Source organism: Corvus kubaryi, unplaced genomic scaffold (genome assembly GCF_017639235.1).
Source record: "Corvus kubaryi isolate FWS band 111438036 unplaced genomic scaffold, C.kubaryi_AGA036_p1.0 70, whole genome shotgun sequence".
Taxonomy (NCBI): domain Eukaryota; kingdom Metazoa; phylum Chordata; class Aves; order Passeriformes; family Corvidae; genus Corvus; species Corvus kubaryi.
The window spans coordinates 1,534,188-1,551,457 of record NW_024582058.1 but is presented as its reverse complement, the minus strand read 5'-3'; the positions used below and the strand labels follow the sequence as shown (position 1 = coordinate 1,551,457).

Sequence of the window (17,270 nt, the reverse complement as noted above, 5' to 3'; positions counted from 1 at the left end):
AACAAACAAAACAACTGTGACATATCTGTCTATTACTGTTTCAAAGCAATGCTGATATGTATTCAGTGTTCTAGGACTTAAATCCCAATATGGAGAAAAACTGATTGGATTTATGTAGTTTTTTTCGGGAATGCCGGAGAGTCATGATGTTCTTTAACATGCAGCTGAAGGTACAGATTCTGCTCTGAATTGCAATGTTTTATACCGGTCCAGCAGTGCTATTTTCTCTTAGTTTGTCTGAGACTAACAGAATTAATTCTGTATTAGTCCTCCCTGACAGATATGACTGGGATAAGGTGGAAATGGAAGAGATAAAGAGTAGATGAGAGCAGGTAAGATACTGCTCTGCACTACTCTGCTGCAGTGCCCTAGAGGGCCGTTTCAAATAGATATTCAAATTACAGATACGAGGCTATTAAGACGTTTATCGCAGCTCTTCAATGAGACCGGAATTTACAAGACCCCAGAGTACAGAAGGAGGGATAGAGAATCCAGTCCCAGTGCCAAATTCTGCCAAGTGCAAGGACAAAAGACAGCAAAACTCCGGCGCGATGTGCAGACGATGAGGAAGCGACGCTCTTTTCATTTTGGCAGAGAAGCCAGAGCGTAAAAACTGCTTCCAGCTTGAAATTTGGAAGGTCACTGCTGCATGTGCTGATGCCTACATATGTTCAATATAAGAGACCACCTCCGGCACGTTTCTTGCAGCCCAGGGCCGCGGCGTGCGGGCCGTCGGGCCAGGCGCGCTCCCTGCGCGGGCGCTCCCTGCGCGGGCGCTTGCCGTGAGAGGGCGGTCTGACACCGAGCCTGCCCGCGGCTGGCTGGCTCGGGAGCGCGCAGATGCCGCGTGTGGAGCATGGAACACGCAGAGCGCTTCCAGGCCTTCAAAGCCTGTTGAGAACGCTCTTCGGCTAGCGTGATTCTGCATGCAGTTCAGTGCAGGGTAAGAGGAGAACTAGGTTCAAGATTTAAGATGTGCGTGTCTGTCTTAGGGCTAAGAGCTTGAAGCATTTTCTCTTCCACAAGCAGTGTTGTTTAATGACACAATGTTTGTTTTTCTGCGCAAAATAAGAGCTTTTTAAGTCTTCTGCAAATCCGTTACGAAATAAATTAGTGTTTTGTCAGTTTTTAAAAAATTGTCTTGTAATATGAAATGCAAATGATTAGAAAAACAAATGAATAAATCATATATCACAACTTAGAGCACTGCACAAAGGCTAGCAAGCTGGCTATGATGTGTAAAATTGTTTCTTGTCCTTCTGAGCCAGACTCATTATTTTAGTCTTTGGGTTTTCTTTCATGTGGGCCTCCCTTCATTAGGCTGTCTTGTGGACTACAAAAAAACCCCACAACCCAAAATACAGGGAAAAAATGCTCTGCTGGACCACACTACAATGTGTTGCTTTGGCATCAGAGAGAGGAAGGTGGTGGCTTAGAAAGCAGCAAGGAACAGAAGGGAGGAAGCACTGTCTCTCCTTAGATATTTTTGATTCCTAGGACAATGACCTTGGCAGAGTTCTTTTGGTCCACTATCACAGAAAATGGTGAATCCTGCATGTGAGTTGTTCTTGTGAGGGCATGAGCTGTGGAGCAGAGAAGTTTCAAGTGAACCGAAGTTGCTGCAGGGTAGTATCGACCACATGTTCTCTGGAGGCCTCTCAGATCCATAGGAGTTTATTTTGCAATTTGTTTTAAATGGCATTCTCTGCCCACTGGATGATTATCCCTTATAAAGGGAATCCTTTTTAAGGAGATGTCCACCAACGGCTTATCCTCCAGAGGTCATTTCTCTAGGGGAGTGAGCCTTGCAAAAGTTACTGGGAATGTTTTAGAAAATAATGAAATTAGAGTTTGCTAAAAAGTTCCATGTGAACTAGATGGTGTTTGTTGGAAAGAGGATGAAATAAGGGGAAAACAAATGTGTTAATCCAGCATGTTCTTCCATCTGAACATCATGACTGACTCCTTGGCAGGTTAACAGAAAACTAAGAGAAGGAAAACTGATTTGGTCATTTAAGCTGCTGCTCAGAAAAATCCATATTTTTTGGTCTTCTTTATTTTCCCAGATATAAGACTATTACATTCCCTTCGATTTCTTGCTAGTTATTCTCCACTAATTTGTTAGGCAGCTGATCTAGAAAAGACTAGCACAGATGAAATTATGTAGTAGGTAATGCTAGGGCCCAGAAGTGCAGCAGTACTGCCTGTGCATCCTGGTGTGTATCCAATTGATTGATCTTATATATTTTCTTCCTTTATTTTCAATTAGTAAGAATATGGTTGTTTGGCAAAGGAATCGAGATGTGCATTTCCAGGACAGGATCAGTATACCAGATGCATGACTGCAGGATATGAATAGATGTTTATGGGCCCAGGGGGTACTGCTTCATCACAAGGAAGGAACAGGTTAGCACTTTCAGGGTGATTCTGTGAAACCTAAACTGTTCAGCTGGAAGTTACCCACAGCCAATGTCTGTTTCAGCATAAACATGAGGGTATGTCCCCTACCAGTACTTGTGATGGTTGTGAGACATTAATGACAATGTGACTGGGAGGATACTGCAGAGCCCACAGCCAGCTATTGCAGTTTCCTTCTTTTGTTGTGTTTTCTGTGGTGACTTGAGAAAATGAAGGGCAAGAAATGCTAAATTAGGAGAAGGTAGTAGCTCCCTCAAAACTGATATACAGCATTTTTCCTGCCTGGGAAGGAGGACTAGGTTGAGGTCCATATTGCCAGTATTTCTTGAGTGACTATGTCCAAAGAATCAAAATTTTTTACTACAAAAAAATGCAAATGTGAAATCAGATTTTCAGTGGAGTAAAAGTCCTGTTTTTCTCAGTGCCATGTTTCACAGAACTGTGAAAATCGATGTCTTGCAGAACAAAACACATTCGTTCTTAGTACCATAACATCATAGGTACTTTCATAGTTCCTTTAATAGAGTTGTTCAAAAGTGTATGAACTTCTGGCAGCTGTATTTCCTCTAGTAATGTCATAATGCAGCAAGTTCCACAGTTCGGCTCATGTATCTATTTAAAAAAAAAAAAGAAACAATTTTATCCCTCTTAAGCCTTTGTGGCCTTTTCATCTCAAATGTATCTCAGCTCATTTATTAGGAAATATGGGAAGCAGAAGTTCCCATGGCATTTACTCTTTATATTTCATTATATAGATATTCTTTATGTGTTCTCCTTGTGGCTTCTCATTACACCACTGGAGATACCTCAGGAAACTCAGCAGCTGCCTTCGTGGTTTTATCCCATGATGAGACTGGAGTTGACTCAGAGTGTTTGGACCCCGCACAAATTTGCAAGTACACTTACTTGCATGCAACACAGCCCCTCCAGCTGTGACCTCAGACCTTTTCTTCCTCCCCCCTTTCTGCATGAGAATACCAAAAGCATATTTTTACACTTAAATTTGATAGGTATAAAATAGAACCACTAGGCAGACGGAGTTAAGACTGCTGGGAAATCCAAAGCAATTTTTTTAATGACTAATAATAGATTATACTGGTGTAAAAAGCAAATTGCAGCATTTGTAAAGGAAATATTTTTTCTGTTTAATGCATGGCAAACAATAATTCACAGCAGTGGGCATTTTTCATGTTTTTATGGGATGCTGAAACATTTAAAAGCCTGTCCTCTCAAACTAGTAAAAGATGTTTTGTTAAAAGATAATTCCTGAAGTTGTTTAGATTAGAAGTGTTCCTTTAAAATGTTCATTTACTCTCCCATTTGTGCTGACTGGTTTATCTTTTTGTAACTACTAGCTTTCATTTGTGTTTTTAGCAAGTGCTTGAGTTCTTGCATTTGAGCTCATTCGGATCGTGAGAAGTGGCAGAATGCCACTTTCTGTTTTGGTTTGGCATTAAAGAGATTGTTTTTTAAAGGTTCCTTTTTAAAGGTATTTCCATTGGTCTCAGATTTTTTGTATAAATGGAGGACCAGCTCCTTAAAGTCAGTTTCCAGCATTTTCCTCTGCTATCTGTCCTCCAGAGTCTTTTGAAAATATTAGTTTTGCTTTGCCAGGATCCTCTAAATTCAGAAACCTTAGTTCCACATCACTACAAGCTGGCATAAGCCAGCACTGGCGCAAGGAAGGGCAGTCTTGTCCTCAGTTTCTCCTCCGCCTGCCCATCCTGTTTCTCGTGCCCCTTCTCCCTACGCCAGTGTGGGTGTTCGTGCAGCCATGCAAGGAACTGAATCAGAGCACTGATGTAGCTGAAAAGCAACCAGCCCTCCCACTCATGGTTAGTCCACACCCAAACTGGTTCCCAGAGCCAATCTGCCATATGGCTCCATGAGTCCCAGTGCCAGGACTTGAGCAGCTGGAGCTGAGAGGAACAATCCCTTTTGCAGCAAAATCAATGTCTGCCAGACTGGACTGGTCATGAAGCTATTGCTCTAAGCTTTAAATCTGCAAGTGACTTAGCGAGGGACCCCTTGGACCTGCTCAAAACAGCTTGCAGAATCAGTCATGCTGAAGTCTATCTTTTTCAAATTCTTGTTTTGCGGCTTCATTCTGAGGGCATTGCTTCTCTTAGGTCCTTAGCAAGCAGAATGCTTGAACCCTGGCTTAATTTTAAGTTAATATTCCCAGTAAGTATGTGGTCACATTTCAAGCCCTTAAGCACATTTATTCCCTGTTTGCACAGCACTGGCTCCATGACTAGGGCTTCCAGTCACGACAACAGTGAAGATATTAGTGATAGTAATATGCTGCCACAGTTATTTGTATATGCTGAACATCACAGATGTTCTCCCAGCAGTTGATGATGAAACAGAGCTAAATTTAGACATCTTTGCTCAAAATGAATGAGATATGCTGTTCTGGTGGAGACACCTGCCATGGGATTCACCTGCCACAGGGCATCAAATGTATGCACGGAGAGTCAGTGGATCTGAACAAGCAGGGGCTTTGGACTAACAGCATTTGCAGTGACTTGCAAGATCTCTGAGGATTAACTGAATTCTACCTCATTTGCAGTCACTTTTTCCCCATTCAAAGTTAAACCTGTGCTGGAGTCCTCTAGCAGACCCTACCCATGGATAGATGTTCCCTGTATCCTGAAATAAGCATCACCTGCAGGCAGAGGAAGGATGTCAGACTTGGATGTGACCTGTCCCCCAGCAGTGACAGCTACGCTTTCCCCAGGGACAGCGGCAGGCAGCTCCATGACACAGTCCCATTTCCAGGGTGTCTTTGCTGCCGGAAGAGAGTGAGGATCCCTCCTCTGCTGCAGATGCCGCTGGCGCTGCGGTGCCCGAGGAATCCAGCGCCTGCCTGGCTCAAAGCAGCAAAGCCTCAGCCTGCTGAGCGCAAAGCAGCGAAGTGCCGCTTCTCGCGGCATCCGGATCCCTGGCGCTTCAGAAACACCTAATGGGATGCAGATGGAGCGCGTTGTGCGCTGGCTGGTTTTCAGCGGCGGGACGGACCCGCTTCGTGATTAATCACCTGCGCTGGGAGTAAACAGGACTCAGCCAAGGCTGGCTGCTCTGTCCCTGCATTGTATATCTGAATATAGATAAGGTGCTGGCTAGGCAGAGCTGACTCATCCGAGAAATAAGGTAAAAATGACCCAATCTTTACAATTTTTCTCCTTTCTGCTTCAACTGAAATTGCCATTTTTCTTCCCGTAATCTTCTCTGGACAGTGTTTTGCAGCAGTTCACAGTTCAAATAAGTCCTTAAGGGCTTATTTAGCAGCTGAATTAGGTTGAAATCACTAGGTTTCTAGTTAGCATTAGATTGTAGAAGTAAATGTCTTCACTTCTCCCCAGTTCATTGCAAAGTTATTTTTGATGAAGATTGTTTTATCTGAGAACATATTTCCTTTAGGCACCCCAACTTTATAGCATTCTGTATGTGATTTAATGCACATGGAGCTGCATGTGTGTTACTCTTATAATGGAACCAGAGGGAAAAATATCTGTCCATCTGCAATAGTTTAGTGGGAGAGAGCTATTGTTTTCCAATTTTTTTTCAGCCTATGGAAGTTTGCTTTTTCCTATCTAGCTGTTAGTAGAGGGAGGCAGGGAGTTGAGTTCCCCATCCAAGGAACACTGACACTGGTATGTGAAAGTCCAATTGTGTAATTAATTATCTACAAGGACCCTATGAAACAACAGCTGGAGAAGATTAAAGCAGGTGGATTTGTGTCTTGAAGAGCCCACCGCATGCCAAAAGCCAGTAAGGCGTGGGGTTATCTTTCCTGGAACGGGTTCAGGAAAAATAGCTCTCCTTCCCCTCCTACACCTGAGATCTTGATATGAAAGGCTACGGGTTGTTTATTCCTGTTTTCAATAGACTGAGTCACAACTTCCGAGGGTAGAAGCCTACAAGAAGATTTCAAAGGTAGACTGTGCAGGAATTGAATGCAGGCAGCTTCTCTGCTTATGAACATTCTGTGGGAGGCAAAAGCAGACATCTGTGGAAGAGGAAAATGAACTTTTGTTTTAGAGAGCTGATAATTTTACTGCCTCTTTCACTGCCAGGATAAGGTCCTCAGCTGGCATAAACAGCAGAATTCTACTGAAGTGCACAGAGCTGTGCCAGGTAAAGCCAGCCTGGGATCAGGCCCTCAGACATGTAGTCAGGATGCCTTCCTGATGTCAGGTACCCTGAAAGTGTGTGACAAAGCTTCTGCCAAGTCTGTTTCTCCAAGTGGCTCTCTTAAAAAGCTTGTTGCTTCAAAGAAATTATGAGCAAGCTACTACATTTTATCATTTCTCTCTCTCTCTTGCCTTCTTTTTGTATTTTTCTTTCAACTAAACCATATTAATTTTGAGCTATAAAGCTTTCTAAAAGCCTGCAGAAACTAATGAGCTAAAGCCAGCAGTATGCAATGATGCGTGTCACATAAAAATATAATCAGCATTTTTCCCAGAATTGCCGACACCTTAGAACTTTGCAGTAAACCAAATATTTTTAAAGTGGTGCAACCAAATGAAAACTCTGAATTTTCCAGCAGAAGGTGGATTGCTGATGCAGTAAATCTGCTTTTCTTGTACCATCCAGGCAACTAATCCTTTATTTCAGAAAAATCCCCATAAACTGGCTGTGTGTGTTCCCACCAGCATGAAGATAACTTGTGAAACTTGGGAACTGTTTATCGTTTACTTTTCTCTCTTTCTGTCCCTTCTTAATTCAGTCAATAAGAAGATGTAGAGCACTTAATAAAGTCATTCTCAGCCTTAGCTGAATACTCTGGGGCATTAGTGGGCTTAGTTTTAAATAGAGGAGGGTTGGTTTTCCCTGTCCAGGCTGTTTTTTCCAAACATGTGCTGTGTTGTGGTTCACATATTTTATGGAATATAACTCTCTGGATATGCTGCTTGCTGTGCTGTAAGCTCTTTGCATAGACTGTAAATCCTCAAGGATTTTGCAAAGTAAGAATTTTCTAACACATATATTTACTGTCTAGGGACCTGATCCTCTAATTAGTCCCATACAGGTAAATTCTTACACTCACATAGATGCAGCCATATTATTTTAGCTCAAGGGTCTGCTCTGCAGATTTTCACTCAATAAATATTAAAGGATGCGAGATCACAGCCTCAGGAATCAAAGAAAATACTTTCTAAATGTGGTGGTTTTAGTTAAACATACTACAGTGCATTTGGACTAAGACCTGATTCTAAACTGAATTCATCACTCTTAATCTGCAGTGTAAAGGGAAAATCAGGCCAGTGAAACAAAAATAAATGTTTTGCTCAGATCTACCTCCTTATCTGACATTGGAAGGTCCCATAAAGGAATGAAAAACAGTGTTGAAATACAGCTACAAATTTTAATGGTTTTATTGCTCTTATTGGGACAGCATATAAGAAGCCTGTGTATATGATGTGTGTCTGTGGTCTTTGACCACAAAACTTAACATGAGAAAGGAAAGTGTTGACATTTGGTAAAGAAATAGGTTCCTCCCAGCCACCCACCCACAAATAGAGTGTGTGTAGCAATCGTCTCCTAATGTGCTTTTTTTCCCTCCAGATATATGGGAGTGCTCTGATCTTTTATTTGGCTCTTTAATGCATCCCTGCAAATGAAATTAGTATTCTGGGATGTTGCTAAAACATTCAAGTGGCTCTTTTGCATCAGCACTGGCTGGCTTGAAATGAGCTCCATAGGGAGTCTTGAAAAGGGAGATCTCGCATCACAAACCAGTTGAGGATGTAGAATCGGGAAAGGAAGATTAGAAAGGAAGAGGTGTTTGACTTTTGGGGGGCTGTCTGAACCTCCTCTTTCAGCTGTAAAGTTTCCTTAGCTGGAGTATAAATTTCTGGCACCAAAACTAAGTAGAGACAAACTGATCACCTCTGGGCCCTGCACATATGTTTTGATAAATAGCGAACAGCACCGCCTGGAATCTCGCATGGCTCACACTGTGTTTCCAGCTCTGTGGTAAACGCGTGAATAGAAAGGAGAAGGCAGCAAGTCTTAAACTGCACTCACCAAGAACATCTGCATTTATGAAAAACTTTCCCTAATTGAAAATCTAGTAGTTTCAAATGCTTTCCAACTGAGAGTTTGGAAACAAGCTCAGGGGCTGCTTATATAGCAAGAAACAGCAGTTGCTTTGAGCCCCCAGTTCAGGTTACTCCCCACCCTCTTCCTTGTAACTCGGACATTGAGGAGGTGCTAATAACATCTTAACAAATTTTAACAAGGGAAAAATCTCTCTTTAGACTTCAGCCACATTATTCTCTAACTCCCTTTCCTTACCATCATCTCCCCTCCCCTCCTCTTCCTCCTGTTTCTTTGAGATCTACTACACCAAAAATATTTTTGGAAATACCACAGACTATTGTTTTTATTAGTGACTGGAAAGCTTTGTAGTAGGATGCTTTTGTGTTTCATTTGTTTTCCTTGCTCTGGCACAGCTGTTTTTGCTTTAGCAGCATTAGAGAGATGGTTAAACTATTTGTGGCCTTTTCTAACCCAGCAGATCTCTTCCACTGAGTGCTTTAAACTGAATGACTGAGACTGTAAGTAACAGGTTGTCTGCATGGGCAGTTGTGTGCATAAAGTTACAAATGCACTGTTTTTATGAGATCTTTTAATTTGTTCAAGCAAAACACCGATCACTGTGAAGCAAGTCCCACTTTTCCTATAAATTTCCCAGCCAGAAAACTGACAGAACCTTGACTCGGGAGGATACAGAACAGATGAAGTAGTAGATCTTGTTCAAACCTACACATGTTCAGACATATTAATGGAAAAGAGGTTCATGTAGGTATGGTGATCCCCACGTCAGCCAAGAGGGAAAAGGAAGAAAAGCCAGAGCAGATGGTGGGGCAGAATGTGGTCTGAGGACAAATCTGCCAAAGGTGGCATGTAGCTGCTACAAATGCCTTACTGGCCACTGTGGTTGCACAGAGCAAGATGGGGAATTAGGAAACAGGCATCCAGTGAGAGAACAGTGACAGCAGAAAGTAGTAAATGAAGAATGAAGCGAACAAAATGTAAAGTAAAATGAAAACGTAAATGGAGAGTGAAAACATAACACATCTGTGCAAAGGCAAAGAGGAAATGAGTTGTACTGGAGGTTTCAGTGTTCATGTCTGGTGACATAATGTAAGTGATACTGAAAGTATGGGCTGATGAACAGCAGGAAAATGAAAGCTAAGAGTAACTGGGTCCTGCTAAATCCCAGTCTTACCACACATTCTCACCACCTCTGCTGGGCAGATCCAAGCTGCTGAACAGCAATCAGGTTTAGAGACTCAATCTGCTTAATGGTGGCTTGCCAGTTTTGTTTTTGGTGAGGTCAGGCAGATGACAGACCTGGCTCGATTTGCTGTGTGGCCGTGTCAACTTGGACTGGCACTGGACAGGGATGTGGGTGTGGAGGAGGTGGCACCATCCCTGTCAGCACCTCACAGCAGTGGAAAAGCAGCACATAGATCAGCTTACTGATTAAATATAATGCAGGTGGAGTAGTGAAAGGACATATGATATCTCTTACTACAGTAATGTAGAGCATGTCTCTTCTCTCTTTATGCAATGGTTTGGGAAGCAGTTGCACTTGTCAGAAACCACCTCCTTAGTGGCACTGCAAAAGAAATGGCTGAAATGTCTTTTCAAGCACATTTTTTCTTTGATGTTTTTTGTCCTTTTCCTTCATAAAAATAATTGGTTTCAACTCTTCTGTCAGTTTTGCCGGGGGTCACATCTGTGCATCCATGACTAAATGAGGCCAGGGACAATGCAGAGATAATACTCAATTACACCGAGAAATAAATTCTCTATTTACATGTCTGCACTACTTCTCTGTAGGTGTGTGTCATCTAGGAGGCTTTATTTAGCACAACAAAGTCCAGGGAATTGCCCACATGTCTATCCCCAGAGAGGGACTGTTTCTGCCATGGGAAGGCACCTCACAATTACAGGAGTATCAGCCATCCGTCCTACAATGCCACAATAATCAGTGTAGTTGTATTTAGCTCATTCTGTGTTTTTCTTCTCAATCAAATAGCAACATTTACATTTCAGCCAAACTGTTACCCCCAGCCCTGATTCTTGCCTGTGACTAGACGCCAGTTATGATCTTTACACTGACTGTTCTCCTGACTGGCTCATTTCAGGGCTCCAAAGAGTGCGTCAGCTGGAGAAAAACACAAGGTACTTCAGACGAAAACTGCATGAAATGGGCTTCATCATTTATGGCAATGATGATTCTCCTGTTGTTCCCTTGCTCCTTTATATGCCTGGTAAAATAGGGTAAGTGTTGAAAAAAAGTACTTGTTTTGCTGGCAAAACAAGCACTATTCATGTTGATGGTTATTTGGTATATGTTGAAGAAGATGATGTTGTGTGGTAGGTGCTTCCCAGGAGGAGCATACACTGTTAGTTGAATACGTCATTTAGTTCTGCTTTCTTTTAGATTTGCCCGTAGATTTAATTTTGAGTTGTTCCAGAATTCAGAATTTTAAAATCTTTCTCTTTTCCTTTTTTAACGTGGTCTGGAATAATACTTTTGATAACATTTTTCATTTGAATTTTTTGGTTTTTAATTTGTAATCATTAAAGGAGACATGTTGCCTTTGATGTATGAATTGGTTTAGATGAATGCCTTTTTGTCCCATCTGGTCTTTGAATGGATTTTGCATGTTTTACCATTCAGTTCCACTCAAGCAGCACTTACTTGTGCACTGACTTGGGCACACAGACCAGAAGTCAGTCGTAGCATAATGTCAGGGTTGAGCTGTAGGGAGAATTTGCAAGTAGCTTAGGGTGGCTGTGAGCTCTAGGTCTCATACATACCACACAAGCCTTCTTAACTCGCAGAGTAATTGTGAGGGCAAATAAACTATCACACAGATTGGTGTATTCCTATTGATGTTCAGGAACCAAGCATTCATACTTTCCACAAGCCCAACCTCTTCCATGCTTAGGGACTGTGAATGTCCGCATGGTTTGATTTGTACTCAGAGACTTTCATTGACAGAAATGAATTGTTTATCATGCAGTGCCCTCTCTGCCATCACATTTCTAGGATTTGACACCCACTTGGCTTCATGAGTGGCTAAGCAGCAAACAGTCTCAATCCTACTGGTAAAATTCTGGCTTTTATGGAAATCAATGGGAATATTCAATCAGTCGAAAACAGGATTTTATCTATTGTTGCATTATATCTGAATGTTTTCTCTCTGTGTTCAGTTTATTGGAGATAATTTATTTCTGATTTTTCTCCTTCTACTTTTTCTCTCCTTAGGGCTTTTGCAAGACGCATGTTAGAAAAAAATATTGGGGTGGTCGTGGTTGGGTTTCCAGCTACTCCTATCACAGAATCCAGGGCTCGGTTTTGTGTGTCAGCTGCACATACACGGGAGATGTTAGACACGGTAAGCACAGCAGATGTCCTGCCCAAATTAACTTCAGGTGCAAAGGAGGCTGGGAGAAGCTGTGCCTCTGTTACTTTGAATCTCAATAATTCATTTTTACATTTGTTTTTCTGGCCTTGTCACTTGATCTTTAAAGGCATTTGAGCCTTATACATTTTATTTTCTAAAATAAATTATCGGAGAGTTAACTTCTTATGTTCTTCTATTTCTAAGAATGACCAAATCTGTCATCACTAATAAAAACCTGCATGAACAGCACAGCAAGACAAAAGTTAAATGCTATGTCAAAACTATCAGAGTAGGAAACCCAAAATGATATGGAAATAATTGAAAATCAAGTTTTCCATACGCATATTTCTATTCCATATTTCCCCATGTTTCTTGAATTGCAGAAGTATATGGGACAGCCTTGGGGGTACAGGTGGAAATTGCAAACAGTATTTGGAACTGTTTGAACCTAATTAAGTTTAGTTGGTGCTGTCTGGCCAGTCTCAGTTCCGTATCTTTCTCAGATATCAGAAATACCATTAACAGTATGTTGAGACTTCCATCGTAAACCTCCGTTCCAACGCAGTCAGAAATGTGTTTAAAATAAACTCTTTGAAATTTTCCGTCTCCCTTTCTTGCCGAAGGTGTTTTTGGCCTGGCTTGAGATATGCTCTTTCATTCTCATAATAAGCCAACTTGGAGGCATGAAACACAGAGGCTTAACAATAAATTTCAGGCTTTGTTTTCCTCTCTTCGCACGAGTGTAATGGTCAAAGCAAAAAATCCTTGAACATGGAAAGGCATTTGAGTTAAATATGCCACTGGTTCATGCAGACAAGCACTTGTGCCTGCAGAGAGCTCCTGACTCTCCTTTTGCATCCTGAGATGCGCATGGATGTGGAGGCCAGAGCCTTGCCCTGCTGACCAGCTCCCATACCAGTGTAGGTAACTTTCAAACAACATCAAAAACCTGCCTTGCATGTGTGCAGTGTAAAGTTCCTGCTGCTTTTAAAGGTGCAGTAGTTATTAACGAGGTACAATACCGTTAAGGTAGTATTTTGTAGAACAGAGCATAGCTCTCGTGTTGGTCCTTGCCAGCTTCTGCTGTTTGACTGTGTGGATTTTGGCTTATGTAACTGGTAACAGGCAGTGAAATTGATCTGAAGATTAATCTCTTGAGGCTGCTGCTTTGATTTTCTTCCTTTCCCCCTGCCCCCAAATGTCAAGCCCACCACATTTTTGGGCCATCATTGTACGTTCACTTCCTGCTACCTCACATTGCTGCTTCCAGGGAAGATCTGACGCTCCCCAGTCATCACTGAACGTGCTGTGGTCTTGCCACAGTACTTGTGGCACTCTTACAGTTTGGGGGAATGGAAATGCCCTGAGTTTAATTACTTGCAGATGCAAAGCTTTTAGGACAAAACACTTTGTGAGTGTGCCTAAACCCAGGGTAACAACAGGTAACAAGCACGATGAAAATGTTTCCCTTTCACAAAATTTGTTTCGTATCTCAGCCTGGAACTAAAGAGGAAGGATCCATGAAAGGGCAAGCTCCCAAGAATAACTTCCTTAATGACCTGGAAGCTATCTCTCTGCATAAACCATTACTAAATTACTTCTTTTTGTTCTAAATTACATCTTGTTGTTCATGAGCTTGTTTTAGTGACTTAACAGAAACAGGCTCAAAATCAAAATTGCTCTTTCCTTCTTTGATGCCAAAAAGTTGGCTGCTCTTGAATGTGGGTCAGGTGCTGCAAAACACTGAGCTGCTACCCTATGATACAGAATTCCCTGCCTACATTTTGAAACTACTGAAAGCTGGAGACTCAGCTCAGCAAATTGCATTACAGTATTAATGAACAAAAGTTAAATGTCTCTGTTATATTAATGTAAGATAATGGCGTTCATTAAAATTATCTTCAACTATTCAGACTGTTTATGCTGACTCTGCTCAGCACTGGGGGCTGAGTCCTACCTAAGAAAATGCATTGGCAACTCCAGTCTTTGGGAGCTATGGAGAAATACTGAAGTATAGCTTACACGTTTCTTTTGCACAAGCAAAGATAATTTTTGCCTGGGTTGTAACCTCCCTATGCTTTTAGAAAAAGTAATTTTTTTCATCTGTGCTCAATTAATGCACTTACTAATAAACCGTAACCTACTGAAGGAGCAAATTCCTTTCTCATAGATGCTGTTGTACATCTACGACTGTATTGATGTTCACTGTTCTAGAATGAATGCAAAATTTGCCAGTCTGTCTTTTAAACTTTGATTGATGTTCTTTTTATAATCTTCTTGTTCTGCAGTAAAGTAGAAGTTACTAGAACTTCATTTCTTTTCCTATAGAATTGACAAAATATCATGATCTTACAGGTTTTGAATGCTCTGGATGAATTGGGTGATTTTCTACATCTGAAATATTCCCGGTATTCCAAGTCATCTCATCCTGAACTGTATGAAGAATCTAGGCTTGAACTTGAAGATTAAGTTTTCCACCCATGAAGAGAACATTATGATGCTATGAAAGGGCGGAAAACCCGAAAACTAAACGATACAAATGCATTTCTTCCCTTCTAAGGACAATTTTTATTTCTCAGTTAATTGAAAGAAGGGGAAGCTCGGGTGTTGCATCACGTTGTATCAAATTTCTGTATTCAAGAGACTGGAATATTGATACAGATTTGCCTCCCCAGGAGAGATCTGTTCTTCTTATGGTATTTTTGATGCAGAATGAATGCATCCATTGATCCAGTTGCTAACATACAGCTTTTGATATGGCCCCTTTTTATGAAGAGGCTTCGGATAGTCTTAATTGTGACTGAAATAATAAAGTTTAAAAAGTTAATAGATTCCAGTGTAATATAGCTGAGCTTCATCAGTGAGACTTTTACCTGTTAAAGATCATAAATCGAGATGCCAGTGTGGACTGCTACAAAGGAATGAGCAGAAAGTGACCTCTTTAACTAAGTTGCACTATCATGCATTTCTCCAAGGACAGAAAATGTTAGAAAAAGGCTAATGCTGGGAACAAGAAAAGTATCCTGATGAGATTGTATTTCTGACAGCAGGTTACAGGAAAGGGAAAATTCCTCCTCCCCTCCACAGACCTTTTCTCGGCCTCTTAAATGCACTTTCAACTTTGAATTGTACAAAAATTTGGGCTTAGACGTAAACAGAAATGCGTTTCTGCCAACGCGTTTGACCTACAACCTATCACATCTTATCACTACCTAAGTTCTTCAGCAGGCTTGCTCCCTTTTTGTGGCGCAGTAGTAAATAATTTTAATAACCATTTAACTTTCCCGTAAAAACCTTGATCAAAACAGTCAGATACTTGCAGTTCACAAACTGCAGATGACATTTATGGGCCCCTTCCTAAGTTTCTTGAACTACTTATGGGCCTAATAAATTCACTAACAAGTACATAATGCCGAAGCTGTTAGTTATACAGAATGTGAAGTTCAAGATACCATAAGCAGTTCTGCCACCTGTTAAATAGAAAACTCCACCGTTTCTATACATGCTACAGTCATCCATGTAATAACATTTCTTGAAATATTTTTGTCTGTTTTATGCATGTCAGGGGTTGTCCTGTCCAGGAGTTTTTTTGAGTTGTTTGTTCTTCAAATAATTATTATATCACCCGAAGAGGAAGATGCCCTTGTCCCCTTGTCCACTGCCTGAGTGACAAATGCTCAAAGCTACCTGAAGGAATTGTTCCAGCCAGCAGTTTCCCTGCCATGCCAGCAGTGGTATCATCAGGCTTGTGTGGGCTCAGTTGCTGGAAGGAGATTGGAGGCTTTTTCCTTTTTTTTTTTTTTTGCAGCGTTGAAAAGCAGTTCTGCAGCTTTAAGAATGAGCTCCAAACAATTCCATGCTATCAAATGTCATTGTAAACACATCAGATGAGAGATGTTTAGCTTTCTGCTGCACAGATGTACCACACTTTCATGTTTCTCTTGAAAGCTGTGGTGTAAACTTAACCCGCAGCTGCAATATTAGATTTAAGAACAGAACAATTAAATTGCGGAGTACCAATTACACTATATTACTCCCTGCTTGTTAAAGCAGCTTTCAGGATATAACAAGGCTGACTGATTATGAGGGCCCATTTTTTGTTGGATTTTTGTTGTTGTTGTTGTGCAAGTTAATAAAAATCCCGTGGTGCTATAACTTTAAGAATTGATTACAACACATTCCATAATATCAAATGTCAGCTTTAGGAAACGTGTATCAAGGGCTGGGGGAGGACTAAGTGGTGTGTCATGTGATTCTTCACTGTGGTAGATGGGCTTCGAAAGCACTGCGGAGGTTCAGGGGAGCTGTGTTTGTGGATAAGAGCAAACTCACTATATAAATATTTAAACACTCGAGCACAGGACAAGGAGAAATTAGGAGGCATGAACTTTGTCTTTGAGTAACCTGGCAGTTTGTGGTGCACAGCTTTGTTACATGCAGGGTGAGTGCACTTACTGTGAAAGGAGATGGGTTGAGAAATTTCTGCAACCTGTTCCTTGAGGAAAAGTACTGGATTTGATAGATTGCTTTTTGATCTCTATTGCTGAACATCTGTGGCCAGATCCTCAGTTGACTTCTGACCTTCCATCTTGGGGTATATAGCCATAGTTTATATTTCAGCAAACATTATTACACGTGCTGTTGCAGGCAACACGCTATTTCCCTCAAAGAGAGGCCTGAGACTGATTAAACTACAGAGTGATCACTTTCTGTACCCCAATAGGGGAATGTTTTCAGTCTAAAGCTGAATTCTTCCTGCCCTCAGAACATTACTCTCACTCATGTTAAGGAGACAGGACAGCTATTTTTTAGAGGCTGTCAGTTGATTTATTATGTGCTCTCTTCTGATTTCTTCCATCCCTTACACACTAGAGAAAGTACAGACTGACTACCCCAGGGCTTGGGGAGCAGTTAGGGAGAAATCTCTGCTCCACTGGTGCAATAATGAAACTCCCAGGAACTTTAGTCTTTTAGATTTTCCCCATGAGGCTTATAGTCTGGCACTTGCTTTTCTAGCAGTGTGGAGTTTTCCCTGGTTTACTTCAATTTTAATAGATTTAGAGTTGATCAGCATTTGAAGACTCTATTTTAGCTCGTGTAAGAAAAAATCCGATAGAGTACCCATTAGGGAATTTGCACCTCTAACACAGGATCGTGTATTTCCTAGAGTGTGCTCCCTCTTCAGGCATGCATGTTCTTGGAAAACATAGTTCTCTGTAATTGCTTTAGAAGGTTTTGAAGAAGTGCCTTCAATAAATGAAAAAAATGCTCAAGTTGTCATATTTTAATCCAGTGGAAATGTAAGTATAACTACTCTAAGTTTTTGTGGGCAAGCTGCATCCTCTTATCTTGCGTAAAATCTTGATTGGCCTTTATGATATGGGAAAACTCAAGAGTTTCTGCTTGGCAGAGAAA

At 41.3% G+C, this 17,270-nt stretch overlaps 1 protein-coding gene across 6 annotated transcripts in view; it reads left to right on the top strand.

Annotated features, from left to right (window-relative positions):
- The window catches only part of SPTLC3 (serine palmitoyltransferase long chain base subunit 3), an 86,770-nt gene extending 72,084 nt beyond the window's left edge, over positions 1–14,686 (top strand). For 5 of the 6 annotated variants that reach the window (XM_042049323.1, XM_042049324.1, XM_042049325.1 and 2 more), the window contains 3 exons: positions 10,587–10,722; positions 11,717–11,846; positions 14,211–14,686. In XM_042049323.1, the coding sequence (XP_041905257.1) occupies positions 10,587–10,722; positions 11,717–11,846; positions 14,211–14,324 (380 nt within the window). In that variant the 3' untranslated portion in view covers positions 14,325–14,686. The other variant, XM_042049328.1, reaches the window with a different exon arrangement.
- The last annotated feature ends 2,584 nt before the right edge of the window (positions 14,687–17,270 follow it).